Genomic DNA, 15,267 nt, shown 5'->3' with positions numbered 1-15,267 from the left:
GCTAAACAAGCACGCGCAGAGCTGTGCGTTACGTGACACCCGCAGTGGCCTATTTGAAGCCGCGGCCGTACTTTTTTTTTTATAAATATAAATTCATGAAAGTAGTTACATTGCAACAGCTGCGTACGTTTCACACGCATTTGGACCGACTTCAAAATACATCTCACGGGGCGCCTCCCCAGCCAGCGGTCGCGGGGCTGCACATATACCTCTTGTTACCCCTCGACGTTGATTGTGCACCTGTGGTGGAACCACCCCTCCCCTGCCCCGTGCGCAGCCAGCATTCACGTGGAGCTGGGCCGCCCGTGCAAGATCAGCCCCAGCCTCGGCAAGCTGGACCAGGTCGCCCGCTTCGTGGCCAAACTCTCGGCGTCGGAGCGGCCGGAAGGCGGCCGGAGCGCCGGGTCGACCGGCGAACTGGCGTCGGGAGGCCGGGAGCAGAGCGAGGACGCGGCGGCTGCGGCGGGAGCAGGAGCAGCAGGAGGAGGGGACCGGCAGCGACGGCAGCTGCTGCTGGAGGCGCTGGCGCTCGTGGGCAGCGTGTCGGTGTCCACGTGCCAGGCGGTGGTGGCGGCCGAGTGCGTGCCGCACCCCGAGAGGCCGGCGCTCGGCGCGTCCGTCGCGGCGTTGTCGGCGAGGGTCGACGTGAGGAGCAGCGCCGCCGGTACGGTGGACTTGCGTCGGTCACACCCCCCCCCCGTCCACGGGAGGGTTTGTTGTCGTCCGTACAGCGGTGGTGCCGACCCTTTGTGGGTGGGATAGAGGGTTTGCCGTAAGAAGGAATTATGTTATAAAGTAAGCGACACCCCTTCTAATGCATACAGTCCTCGTGACAAGAATGCAGACGTGTTGAGACCAATGGTGTAGACAAAATGATTGAGGTGCAGTGAGATGAGACAAGATGCAACGCAGATGACAGAAGACTTTAGTGAAATGAAACGGTTGTCGACAGAAGGTAAAGGTAGAGTCAGATGAAAGAAGACAGATGGAGACAAGATGTAGATCAGATCTACGAATTGTATTTTATTGTGAATTAGATTATTGTTGATCACATTTTAAATTTGCTGCACCACTTTTTCTAGTACCGCCACTGTCTGCATCCGGACCCCTCTGTTAAAGAGCCAAAGTGATTCCCTGCGTGAATGATTGAGGAGCAGTGATCATCTCCATTTATAGCTGCGGTGGGGAGATGTTAACTCCCTCGCCTGGTATACACGAGGTCGTGGGTTTAATCCCAACCCTGTCGCCTGAATATTTAGAGTGTGCACGTTCTCCCCCGTGGTCTGGTGGATTTTTCTCGGGTTCTTCCGGTTTTCCCCTCCACAATTAGAAAGACACATTGAGAGTATATATTATCGTTTAATATTTTTATTATTTTATTATTTCCCTTCTACGTGACTTTACCGAAAGAACCAAGAATATAAATCCCTGCAGTCACGAAAGCTTTAAATCTAAATTTAACACATTGAGAGTATTTGGCCGCTATATAGCTCAGTGGGCCTTACATGGTACAATAAAAACAAAAGTTCAGTTAAGCCCTACACACTGTGGGTCAAACACTAATTTGTGACTTCCCGTGCCAAACACTGCATGGCAATGTGAGATTCGGATAAGCCTTCCTGCTGGAACAGCGTCTCTGTACCATCCAGATATTTACTTTACCACCCCAGTATTTCATCATAATCAGTCGGTCATCATAACCACGAGTAATGATCCGTCAACTGCTGGATGAAAAGCAACATACCAATGTGCCTACATAAGAACTTTTCTGTGCGCACATTAACTGCAATGACATGGATCGGAATCGAGCTCACTGGCAATGAAGTTGGAACGAAAGCTGAGAAGTGCAAAGAAGTGTGCAGGGAACGCGTGCTTTGTAATTATTTTGGCCAATGCAAAGGAGAACACATGGATCAGAGAACAAGCCCAAATAGGAGATGTCATATTGATTGTCAATAAACGTAAGTATTCGATAGTCTTTAAAAAAAATCTCGGAAGTAATTGAAAACCTTGTCGCTTGAGCCAAGAGATATTATTTGCCTTCGAGCATTAGGCCTTTGTCATTTTTAAAGCCACCGTCATCTTAGGCTAAAAGTCATTTATTTCTAAACACTGGCCAAGCTGTTTGCCTAGAATTAGCACAAACTCTGAAACATTCACACCACACTCGATATCACCGCCTTATAAGAGAGTTAAAAAATGTCGTAACAGGTAGATGTTTGAGGCAGTGGCTCTTCGTCGGAGCAGAGAGATGAGAGGGTCTAGAAGGGTTGACTGACTTGCGGTTAGAGATGGCACTTTACAATGAAAATTGTTTGAATACTGTGGATGTGAGCAGAATCCTCATTGAAAAATTGTGCGTACTCAATTCAGTTGTTCTTAGTCAAGTGTTTTTGTTCAGAGAATCTGAGAATCCCAATACAAATCTCTTTTCATATGTAACGCGGCTAATTCAAGGCACACGATTACCCCCGTGTATTCGAAACGAGCATGCCTCACTGTGTCCAGGTAACGCAGTCCAGACTGACGCCAGTGGATGCACGTCGCACGTGGCCCGTTGCTTCTCTGTAAAAAAGGATGAACATCGTTTTTTGCGCATCTTGTAACTATTAAAGGTTCAAATTAAAAACCGCCACACGTATCTACAGCCTATAGAGTTCATATGGAGTTGCCATTTTCTTTAGAAATAAATTTCCGCAGATGTGGCGGGCGAGCGGGCGGGCGGATGGTGGTGTGTGGGATTCTCCGGGGTGAAGCACATTCGCTGAAATTTCTTTGTAGTAATTTTTCCACTGAAGTCCGCTTAATAAGCACCCAATTCATATATCAGAGCTTTTACGTTTTTTGTTGTTGTTGCTGTGCCTCTTGACCGTAAATACGGCCATTGCCTTACGGGCTGCGCATTTTAGCATTGGCTTGGCCTTGCCAGCTGGTCCCATCACCGATTGATATCAGTCGACTGGGAGGCTTGCTGCAAACACAAAGTTGCTTCCTGCTCATCCCGGTTCCACATGTGCGGGACATCACGACCCGGAGTCTCAAGCCAAACGTGGAGCTCTTGATCTTTAAGTGAGCCATATAAGACGAGCCCCACAATCTGACCGCATCAAGAAGGACGAGTGGATAATTAACGCCGCACTTCTTGCGAGCGGCGTAAAAGGCCATCTTTCGAGACAGGTTGCCTCCCAAAACGCCTGACCGCCGGAATTCCCGATGCGCGTTTTGCTGCGGCATCGAGTGCCGCATGAGCGATGCGTTTGATGGCGTGCCAGTCCACCGGGCTTATTAAGCACATGTTTCAGGGCGACCATTGTAAATGAACAAGGATCCAGTGTGGTTGCATTGCTGCTTGAGCCAAGGAATCCTCTTTGCGTGCTCTCTGAGGATGAAGGGAGTTTTACATTCTGCTCTTTTGTTTGTTGTCGATGGCACGTGCACTTTTTTTGGAGGGGTGGCGGGAGGGGGGTGGTTTGTTGGAGCCCTCGCTCAGAAAAGCATGAACTCTTTAAGGGGCTCGCATTTTTTCAAGCATTGAAAATGGCTCTCAGATAGCGTAGGAATGGCGTACGGGGCCTTATGAAAACATCTGTAAATCCTTTGCGAGGAAAATCCCGGTTGAAAAGGACATGTGTCATCCACAGCCACTGGGCCCAGTCAACCATTTTTATTGCTTCGACACAACGTATTAGGTTGACGCAAATCGTACGCGTGAAAGGAAAAAAAATGTCTAAACAGGCCGCCGCAAAACGGATCACTCGCCTCGACGATTAATCTCTGTCGGTGACTCATATCAGAAACACAAGATATGCATTTATTATAATGGGAGCCAAGCCTTAACCTCGGCGTTATAGGGGAGTTACTGCAGAAATTCCCAGTTCCCTTGCAGCAGAGGCTGATTATTTTAATAGCTTTCATGGTGCTGTTGGCTGCAGACATGCCATGGGCTTGAACTTGGGCTGAACCCCGGCAATGTTTCACGCTAATGCCCGTGATAGAGATTCTGGAAGTGTGAAACTGTGGCGCCCTGCCATCCATCAACCTCCGACCCAAGAATTCAGCTGTTAGGAATAGTGCGTAGCCAGGAGTCGTTAGTGGCAACACCTGCTTTGTAATAAAAGCCCTCTGCTTTCGTGGATTGGGAATTCTGGGCACTTTGGTGAACTACTTAATCAATGTCTTTGTTCGTTGCACCTCCGCCGCCCCTCCCCCCCCAAACTATCAGAAGGAACACATCAGAATTAATGGCATCTGCATCTGTGTAGTGGTTAATTTGAGGTAATAAATTAGCCAGAACTTTACAATTGAGTGTACGGTGAAGAGCACTGTGGGAGAGAAACCCCGTTTTTCGGTGTACTTTGTTTTTCTCTAATGATAACCAACTGGCAAAGCAAAGCGTGACATCAGCCGTTGGCAGTGAGAACGCTCGATGCGGCATTCCGTTCCTGCATATTTTTGTTTAGTGAAACAACAAGAAAGGCAGGAAATTTTAACTGACACCAAGGAAATGCTATCTGCCAAAGTGAGTGTTGCCTTATGTGTCTTGTTGTGCTTTAAGTATAAAATTATCCCTTTGAAACGGGGGTCAGCGGTGTGGCCCTCTCTCTCTCGAGGAGGAGCACATTTCTCTGGCGTTCACCGATGGCGACCTTACGATGGTGACATTGCCCAGCAGCGGCGGCAGCAGCAGCAGCGCACTGCCGCTTGAAGCAGAGGTTTTACCTTCTAGCCCAGCAGGCGCCCAGATTCATACTGCGCGGGTGTATTAACCATGAAATATCTTACATTTGGAGCTTTCGTGACTGCAGGAATTACTCTTTGGTTCTTTCGGTAAAGTCACGTATAAAGAGAAAAAATAAAATAAATAATTATTTATTTTGAAATTATAAATTAAATAATTATTACATTTATTTTTTTTCTTTATACGTGACTTTGCCGAAAGAACCAAAGAGTTACCATAAAAGATGTTTCGTTGCAATCGCAGCGGACGTTTAAGAGCGCATAAACTTATTCCAAACAGGGTAGGCCATGCGTGCCGGCATCATCTGTCAACAGTTGATACATTCCTTGCAAATTGCATCATTGTAAAAGTCAGAATCAGAATGTTTATTTATGCTGGAGGTATCCAGTGAGCTATAAAGTTATTTTTCACAGATGCCCAGTAGGGGCGGGTCAGTCAGAGCGTTACGACAACAAACAATGCAAATATACGATGGGAGTGTAAAGTACAGGAACGGTGAGTAAATCACTAAAAAATATACTGAATAAAACTCAACTGAGCTATTAGCTTCTTTTTCAGAAGTGACCTTCCTGCAAATGATAACTCAACGACGTGTGGTACTATTGTAGGGGCGTTACGGAGGGGCTGCATACATAGGATCACACGGGAAACAAACACAGTGGGCGGGGCTTCGTGAGTGCACGGGGAGGTGCTCTCAACGACGTCCGCACAGGGCAGCCTGGGGGGGGCTGGCCCCACCCCTCAGCGGGGGGTTTTGGTATAAAAGGGGATGAGCCGGAGAGCTCGGGGTAGAATGTTAAAGCTAAACCAGTGAAGACCGAAGATCGTCTAGCTAGAGCCCTGGACTCCCCTGGGTCGCCGCCCTTGTCAGGGCCGCGCAGGACCGAGCCAGCGGCGTGATCCCGAGAACCAGAGCTAGTGCTCTGGGACTCCGGGTACCGTAGCCCGACTTATCAGTGTCGGGCCAGACAGCCTCCCCTAGCCCGTTAGTGGAGGACTAGGAGGTAGGTCAGAGATAGCTAGCAGTGTATTTCCAGCTAGCGGGTGAGGGGGCCGATACCCCTTCCAGTGTTGTATGTCCGCGGTTGTGACAACTGTTGCGGAATAAATACGTGTGCCTCAACCCCGGCGTCCAAGAGTCCTCAACGATATTACACTATTACATAAGTGATGATGATGACGAGGATGGTAAGGTTTTGGGGTAGGACACATCGCAGGAAGCGTTGATGTCCCATGGTCAAAGAATAACAATTATGGAGTGGCGGCCAAAGAATGGAATCCGTCCGAGAGTGGTACGACCACCGAGGAGACGGAGCTATGAAATCGACGCGCGCTACGCAGGTTCTCGATGAATTATCACTCCGCAGGATTGCGAGAGGTGGTGGACAGCTTTGGGAGGCCTCCATCCATCACTCAGTTGGCTGCTGCTGATGATGATGATGATGGGGCGCCACAGTGGCCACATGTGATCTCCCTCGCCTGGTGTGCAGGAGGTCGTGGGCTTGATTCCAACCCTGACGCCTGTATAATTTGGAGTTTGCGTGTTCTCCCCGTGGCCGCGTGGAATTTTTCTCCGGGTCCTCCGGTTTTTCCCTCCACATTCATAATCAACATCACACGTTTCGAGTATTTGGCCGCTATAAATTTCCACGCGACAAGCCGCTTCGTTGAACTCTCATTCGTGGCCAGGTCGCTTCTGAAAAAGGAGCTAACGGCTCAGTGGGCCTCTAAAATAAATCTACGAGCCCGTGTAGTTGTCGCCGGGCCTATCGCCGCACGTGCTGATTCGTCCCCGCGTACTCGTCCTCGCCGCAGGCTCGCTGCAGTCGCTGTCCGCCGAGGTGCGGCTCACGGACGCGCTGCTCAAGACCAGCCTGCGCGACTGCTCCCGCTCGCTGCTCGGCCCGTTCTGCGGCAGCGTCCGCGCCGACGCCAAGTGGTGCAGCCACAGCGGCGCCTCGGAGGTGCTCCCCAAGCTGCTGGTCTACGTCGACCTGGGCCTCGTGCAGGTGAGAGCGTCCCCCAAACACCGCTGAGGGGGGAGAGGGGGGTACCCTGGCACCCTAAGCCAGACGTAGGCTTCATTTTGCCCAACGAATAAGTTATGAGGTCGCGCCCGTTACACACAAAGTGATTGCCGCAAATGAACCACGATGACCTTGCTGATCTCGTCAAGGAGCGTAAACCATCACGCGAACTCCGGTGGTCGTCCTCGCAGCAGCGGATTTTGACTGGCCATCGAACAAAGACGGTCGCCGCATCGCGCGCTTTCAGATGCGCTTCTGCGGCCGTCTGGAAGCGCTCTTCCTTCTGATATTAGGAAGCCACTGGAGCCATGCACTTTTAAATAATCTCCATTGACAACTAATTTCTTTATGAATGCTTTTTCTGTTTAGTTTGTTGTCCTTCCGCCGCGCCTCCGATTAGCATGGCTGGCTAATACGGTGCGAAAGAATTTCAGCATACATACGTTGATTTCTGGGCACCCTTTTAAGATTGCGGGAGAGTTACAGCCAACATATATAGGTCTAGTGAGATAACAGAAATAGAAACAAAATAGTTAGAGAGTTGTAACTAGATAAGGATTGAGATAAATACTCGTTGCTTTTCTGTTCATCTTTTGTTATGGTTTGATTAGCCTCGGCTATTTTCATGAATTGTGACCCCCCAAGGCCTTTGCTCGGTTTCGCTTCCCGCAGACACTTGCCTTGGACAGCCGGCCCTCGCTGGTGCTTTTCCTGAGCAGAGATCCGCTGGTCCCGGGACCAAATAACTCGTTCGGTCGTGGCGTGAGCAGGCGTAGACGCAGCCCGTGCCGTGCGTGCGCGGCGCGAGGGAATGTAGTCGCTGCTGCTCTTCTCATTCCTTGCGGTCCATTTTGTCGCAACCGCAGATATTGGAGGTCTCCCCTTGTTCAAGAAGGACGAACCCCAAACGTTATTCAGTTGAACACGTAGGCTTAAACTGAATCGTTGTCTTGTACATTAGCTCCTCAGGTTGCTCGTTTTCTGCAGTCCGAATTGAGTTGTTCGTAGCAGAAAAAGGGACTTTAAAGTGCCTTTCAAAAGCGACACGGATGTCGAGGTGAAACATTCGGCAGTGCTGTTTTGGCGCTACGGAGTGCTCTCTTGGTGCCGCTGAAACTGTCTTTAAAACTTTTCCTCTAAGCACCTGTCGATGCCTCCTTGCTTATAGGACTTATTTTCACAAGCGTGTCTAATGGCGTGCAGTTATACAGTTGTACATTTCACTTGTTAGATTCAGGAGGTACATTTTTTGCCGCTCTTCGGAGCTTCGCTGGTCACTGCCTGACAAACCGCGGAGTGAAACGGGCACGTGTTGCAAGTGTGACGGTGACATTTCAAATTAGCGGACGACCTTCGACCCAAACGAACGTGCGATGAGCATCTGGGAGGAACGGCGCAGGAGACAACCGGTCGAAATTTGTGGAGCAAAAATGCCCCTTCACCACCGCGTGATGGTCGAGATAGGTTCGGGACATCTGGTTGTGCTTTTGGAGCCAACTTCAAACGCTGCGCATAAAATAGAATTCGCGATGATGATTTTAACGTTGTTTTTGTTATGCGACACAAGTAAGGCAAAGGTAATGAATCAAATAGAACGTAGGCTTCCTGTAAATGAAAAATAAAACTGCGAGCTGCACATACGCATGCATACGCACATATCTTTTTTTTTGCTTCATACTGACAGCAGGACTCTAAGTATAGACGTTAGAGCTGGAGCAATATTTATGAATTTCCTCTATTCAACTTGTAAGATGTATTGCGTCCGCTAGGGGTTCTTACCTGCGTGTATGTACGTAGTTTAAAACATGTGGCATATCCACAGCGGGTGCAGCCGTAGTTAGAGCATTGCGCTCTAAGCCCCGGTGACCTGAGGTTTGATTCCCGGGCCACGGCTAACATTAGCGGTGAGTGCTGCGTAAACCAGTCCTCGGCGGCACTACCTTCGCCAACCCCTACTGACCAACGTGCTGAAGTATGGTCAAACAATGTCCATAATAGATCAGTTGTAGGGGCCTTCATCTTGTAGCGGAATGATCAAAGGCTGTAAATAATGCATCGTATGCACAGCGAATGCGCCGCAAGAGATGTCACATCAAGTCCGAGTGTCTCTCTTCTCAAACGAACAAATGGGCGCTTTGCGCGCCTCCATCGATGGTCCTGAACCTTGGGTGGAAATTCCACATTCTCACGGCAGAAGGCCATTTTCTTCAGAAGCAACCACAGTTTGCCTCTTGTAAGGATAGCAGTGGGCGAGGTGTGTGCGAATGCATGGCCCCTCCAAAGGTATTCGAAAGTCCTATTTGGCCCTCGGTGAGAATAAACTACGAACTAAACTGTGTCTATTTTTATTTTACCAGGTGAAGGCTCATTGAGCTACGTAGCTCTTTTTCAGAAGCGACCTCGCCACTAATGAAGGCTCAACGAAGTGGCTTATCGCGTGTAAATTTATAGCAGCCAAATACTCGGAACGCATGTTGATGCTAAATCTGGAGGGAAAAACCGGAGGACGCGGAGAAAAATCTACGTGACCACCTGGAGATCGACATGTAAACTCCAGATATACAGGCGTTAGGGTTGGGATCGAACCCACAACCCCCTGTATACCAGGCGAAGCATTTCACATCTTGCCACCGTGGTTCTCACTCCCTGGGTTTACAAACACAGATGCAGCAGTGCACCGGTAACGCTGAGCCGGTGTGTGTACGCGTGTGTGCGGCTCCGCGCGGTAGCGTAAGAGTCAACGCGTCGCACTACGAACCCAGCGACCCGAGTTTGATTCCCGCTCACGGCCAACACCATGGACGATTATCTGAATCAGTCCTGGGCGTCCCCTAGATCGGCTCAGCCTCAAACGAGTGTACCCGGTGCGGTGTGTAAATATCGCCACCGGGGAGAGAAAGGCGGTTCGGGCGTGGTGCTGGCCACCTCACCCCGTCGTGAACCGGCCTTCATAGATGCTCGTCAACAGCGTTTGCCTCCTACGGAATCTTGTCAAGGCTTTGTCTCTGTTGCTGCGCGCAAGGTTTTCTGGGGCCAGGACCACGTGCGCTGCCTCACGCTGCTGCAGCAGCTGCTGGCGTCGCACCGGGGGCTGCCGAGAGAGCCGGCGCAGCATCGCGCCGTCACCGCGGCCGCCCACGCCAAGGAGCGCCGTGCCAGGCCCTGCACCGCCGAGCACAGCGCCGACGACTTGCGCACCGGCCTCTTCCATTACATCCCCGACGCAGGTGGACGGGCTCGCCAGCTCCCCTCCCCTCCCCTACCCTCCCTCCCCCGGCAATGGATCGCTCCACGTTGACTGCACGTCTTTACAAAGTGGCAGTGTTAACGGGTGCACCGCAATGAACCCTTTCCCGTTTTGATGACGTGCGTTTACATCCGTGTACGTCGTAAGTTGTACTTCCGATATTACACTCCGATGACTTGCATGTGCAATGATGTTACATGCATGTCATCGTTTTTTATTCCGATTCCGTTCCGATGATGTATGATGACGTACACGAACGATGACGTGCATGTACATTATCAAAAATGAAACCGGAAGAAAAAATGAAATAACGTCGTCAGTACCGAGGTTCCCACAAGGCCATGCGGGAGGGCGTGTGTTACAGTTTGCTGCAAGCTATCATAGAGTGCAGTCGTGTCGCTACAGTTCTCCGCGGTGATTACAGTGTCTTTAAAAACAACAGCGTTACGCCTCTCTAAGTAAAATTAATGCTGAGCCGCTTGTGCGTTCCCAGATTCAGCGGTGAATGGGACCCGCACCCTGCAACTTGCAGATGTCTCACAATGGGAAAGGGTTAATCAGTTAGTAGGATAGGTTGCTTATTGGGTACAATGTGGGTAATCGCCGCGTTTTTCAAGAGGTCTCGCCAGCGTGGAAGTGTCGTCCAGAGAGGTGACAGTAAGCAATTGCAGGGTTGCGCCTTTACCTCCATACACGTGGAAGCAGCGTGTCAATTAAAATAGATGAGAATGCTCACGGCGCATGTATGATATCACACGTGTTTAGAATTTGCGATTTTTTGTTATTCGTGTAAACTTCAATGTGAATCCTTCCTACGGGGCAGGAGCCAAAACTGAAAATCCACTGGGTAGGTTTTTGCGGTTGCACTGGACAGCTGCTCGAGAGGTCTTCATGTTCTACCGCGAGTCGTTTGGCACGATGTCTGGCATTTAACTCCACGCGTGTGGAAATTTGTCAGAAACTGAAAGTGATGCAGCAGTCTCTCGGGCCGTTTTTCGTGCCATTATCAAGACGATGGAAAAAAGAAGAGGCTTTACCCGTCGTCGCGGCAATAATGCGGCGTTGAGATTATAGCTGCTCAACCTGAGCTCTCCGTGCTTTTATATTTGTATTGCCTTTGTGCTGTTTGCCTTTCGGCGTTCCCTGGTCTAACACTGGTGGTGGGACAAGGCGATAAAGGAGGCTGCATCCGGTGTAAGCCAATCAGTTCCGAGGACAATGCACACATTATTATTATTATCAAAGCTCGTTGGTTTGCATGTTTTACCACAAGCATAATGTGTGGTTAATGCAGACTTGATGCCTTGCAATCGGTGTCCATTTGGCGTTTGAACTTCTTGACACCTCCTGTGTCATTGCCGCGAAGGATAAAGCCTATTCTTTTTCCATCATACATTCGGGTACGATATTGTATGTTACGTTACGTACGTGCGTTGGACTTACTTTCGCACCGTGCGCGGCCAACCGCAGCTATGCCGCGGGCGCGAAAGAAGCGCTCGTATTGACTACGGTGCGACAAAGCTTCAACGCACGTACCAACACACGACGCTCCCCGTTGGGCCCCCGTCGCGCGCAGAGAGTCAGAAGCTGCTGCCGAACGTGCAGGAGGTGGTCTTCTACAACGAGACGGAGGAGAGCGCCGGCACGATGCTGTGGCGCTACCCGGAGCCGCGCGTGCTCACGCGCGTGCGCATCGCTCCGGTGCCGTTCAACACCACCGAGGACCCCGACATCAGCACCGCTGACCTCGGCGACGTTTTGCAGGCAACTTAAACTAAAACTAAACTGTGAACTGTTTTTTTATCGTGCCAGGTGAGGCCCCCCTCCCCCCGCAACACTGAGCTATGTAGTAGCTCTTTTTCAGAAGCGACCTGGCCGCAAATCTGATAGCTCAACGAAGTGGCTTATCGCGTGGAAATGTATAGCGGCCAAACACTCGACACGCGTGTTTCTAAATGTGGAGGGAAGAACCGGAGGACCCGGAGAAAGATCCACGGGGAGAACACGCAAACTCCAAATATCCAGGCGTCAGGGTCGGCATCTAACCCAATGACCTCCTGTATACCAGGCGAAGTAGCTACCATCTCGCCACCGTGGCATGAATTACAATTGATTTCTGAGTTGGGCCATGTAAAGATCTGGCCAAATGCGCATCCGTGTCCCCTGTTAGCAACACGCTGTGGCCGAGCGGTCTCCGATGTTGTTTTCGGGTTGTGACGCGTATCGTGCGGCAGAGTATCTCAAGTCTGGGAGCTTCCCCAGGAAGCCATACTCCGAACACGCAGCGCAACCCCAAGACATGCCGCTCGCTGTTCACCATTAGTCTTGATTACTCGCCCGCCCAAGCCAACTTCCTTTGCTTAAATCAATGTGACGTCTTTAGCTCGAGTGTGTGTTTTTCTCGCCACGTGTTCGCCTTTGTCTCGCAGCGTAATTCAAGGCATGCATCTGACCATGCTTCTCTCTGCACTCTTCACCATTTGCTCCGTTTTCTGATCCGTAAGTCATAATGCCTATGAGCAAATCAAATATGCCCGATCCCATCAGATCTCACAGCTAAGAAGGTTTTAGCCTGGATAGTGACTTGGATGGGCGACGGCCGTGCATGTAACAGGTGCTACAGGCTGCTGCGGAGCTCATTCATGTGGGGGGCAGCGCAGCAAACTCTATTGATTAACTGTACTATGTTCCCAATCTATGCGCCCCACATTCACCAAACCACACTGACCATCATGTATCGTCTTATAACCCCCTCAACCTACGTGGTGTGGGGAGGGCTGTGCGTGTGCATGTTATAGCAGGTAACATATACCCATTACAATATTTATACTTCAGGCGCATAGGAAAACTACAATTGATTTCTGAGCTGGGGCCACGTAAAGATCTGGCCAAATTTTTTTTGTCGCGAAACCTTTTGCCGTCCGACAGAGCCGATCAAATTAAATCGTCAAGTGCACAATCGTTTCACCGTGCCAATTATTGTCGTTTTTAGCTCGCCGGTAAGTTGGAAAACAATTCTCACGACGAACTGTAACAGTTTACATTATACTCTTTACATTATACTCCAGATAGTTTACATTATTATGAGCTTGGCGATCCCCTCCATGCTGCCCTCAAGTCACTTCCACCTCACGAGCTGTGTCGCTGCTGCCGCGTGGACTCCAGGTGCCGTGCTCGCTGGAGTACTACGACGAGCTGAAGATGGCGTTTGTCCGCTACCGGGACTTCAGCCTGTCGGAGAGCCGCGCCTGCGAGCTGCAGCTGCCCAGCCCCGCGCTGGCCGAGGAGCAGGCCGAGGTGGTGGCGGCCGACATGTGGAGGGTGGTGCTGCACAACGGGCAGGACACTCCCGAAGAGCAGAGGTGACGACGCGCGACCGTGCGTGCGTGTGTTTCAGTCGGACGAAGGGCCGGTTGTCATGAATCCGCCTGCTTGCAGCCCCTCTCGTTGTAAATGATGGTGCGCACGTTTGTATGTGTGTGAATGTATGTTGTGGGGAGCGGTAGTGTAGCGGTTAGCGCGCTGCGCTATGAACCTGGCGACCCGGGTTCGATTCCCGCTCACAGCCAACACCAGTGACGATTATCCGAACCGGTCCCCGGCCTCCCCTAGGTCGACTCAGCCGCAAATGAGTACCTGGTGGGGATGTGTAAACAACGTCACTAGGGAGACAAAGGCGGCCGGGCGTGGTGTTGGCCACCCACCCCCTCGTGTACCGTTCCGGCCTTCATAGGTGCCCGCTAACAGCACTTGCCCCTACAGTCTGTTAAGGCTATACGGGGGATCTTTGTGAATGTATGTTGTGGGGAGCGGTAGTGTAGCGGTTAGCGCGCTCGCTATGAACCTGGCGACCCGGGTTCGATTCCCGCTCACAGCCAACACCAGTGACGATTATCTGAACCGGTCCCAGGCCTCCCCTAGGTCGACTCAGCTGCAAATTAGTACCTGGTGCGATGTGTAAACACCATCACTAGGGAGACAAAGGCGGCCGGGCGTGGTGTTGGCCGCCCACCCCCTCGTGTGCCATGCCAACATTTATAGATGCTCGCTAACAGCACTTGCCCCTACAGTCTGTTAAGGCTAAATGGGGGATCTTTGTTTGATCTTTGTATGTTGAACTTTGTTTGCACCGTACGTAGCCAACCGTGATAATGGGATGTGTGGCTGTAACCCTTGTAAAGGCGCAGCCCTGCAATTGCTTGCTCGCTGCCCCTGTTGGTGGTAGGGTCTCAACTTTGAGAGAGGTGCATAGAACCACTCCGAAGGGCACTTTGGCCCCTTCTCCCATGCTAGAGGTGGAAGCACCAACACTTTACCCCACCACACGTGACATACCGAGCGACAGGCCGTGGTGTACACAAATATACTGCTGGCTGCAGATGTTGTGGTTTGAGTTAAGAAACTTGCGCATTATTGCAACAGGTGCACGAGGAGTAAACGTCCAAATACATGGCGTAAAGTGTGTTTTTTTGCAGTCGGAAGCAATTCCAGTTGGAATCCTGACCCCAGGTGTCCACTTAAAGCCACCTTCAAAATTCTAGTGTGGAAGAAATGAGGACTGCTTTTGTGGGACATCAACAGCAGTTTCCCTGCAGATGGACTGACCGACCTCTGCCCCAGAGAATACGGAATATAACCACCACTGGCTCGTGGGCACTATGCCGGAGATAAGCACCTCCCTATTCTCACTGAGTCAAAGAACAAAGATGGTCACCGCATCGCGCGCTTGCCATACCTGTTCAACCCCATTTATCGGTGCCTACCTTATTACAGACCAATTCAGACCTTATTGGTCACCCCGTGCTCCTTATAAATCTCAACGTCCATCCGACAAAGTCCCATCGCAAGGGAGAAACACAATCAAATAGAAAATCGCCACTACACTCACCACTATATTTATGCGATCTAACCCAAAACAACCCTCTATTGGGGAACCGCGGGTCTGCAATGAGCAGCTGAGTGACTGCCGTCCGCGCGCTGTGCAGCGTCGATGGTGAGAGTGGCTCTCAGGGCGTGTGCGACCCGCTCGTGTCACCCATGGCCCTGGCCGCCTGCATGCGCGTCGACTCGAGTTTCTCGCCGGCGTGGGTTCCGGCTCTCGGAGCGTCCTTGCGGCTCAGCTGCCTGCAGCTGCACCTTCTGCACCACGCCAGCCAGTTCAGCGCAGGTTAGTAGAGGTCACACGGTGAGCAGTTCGGTCGTCGTCATCGTCATCGTCGGCAATCGTAATCTGCCGTTGCTGAATGAAAGCCTCT

At 51.0% G+C, this 15,267-nt stretch overlaps 1 protein-coding gene across 1 annotated transcript in view; it reads left to right on the top strand.

Moving 5' to 3' along the window:
- LOC144931718 (intermembrane lipid transfer protein VPS13B-like) overlaps nucleotides 1–15,267 on the top strand; it is a 301,466-nt gene that overhangs the window by 242,204 nt on the left and 43,995 nt on the right. Inside the window, 6 exon segments of the mRNA XM_078855932.1 lie at nucleotides 278–664; nucleotides 6,554–6,747; nucleotides 9,788–9,992; nucleotides 11,589–11,776; nucleotides 13,178–13,374; nucleotides 14,998–15,179. Of these exon segments, the coding sequence (XP_078712058.1) occupies nucleotides 278–664; nucleotides 6,554–6,747; nucleotides 9,788–9,992; nucleotides 11,589–11,776; nucleotides 13,178–13,374; nucleotides 14,998–15,179 (1,353 nt within the window).

This window comes from Lampetra fluviatilis, chromosome 4, assembly GCF_964198595.1.
Source record: "Lampetra fluviatilis chromosome 4, kcLamFluv1.1, whole genome shotgun sequence".
Taxonomy (NCBI): Eukaryota; Metazoa; Chordata; class Hyperoartia; order Petromyzontiformes; family Petromyzontidae; genus Lampetra; species Lampetra fluviatilis.
This window is presented reverse-complemented; position numbering and strand designations above follow the sequence as displayed.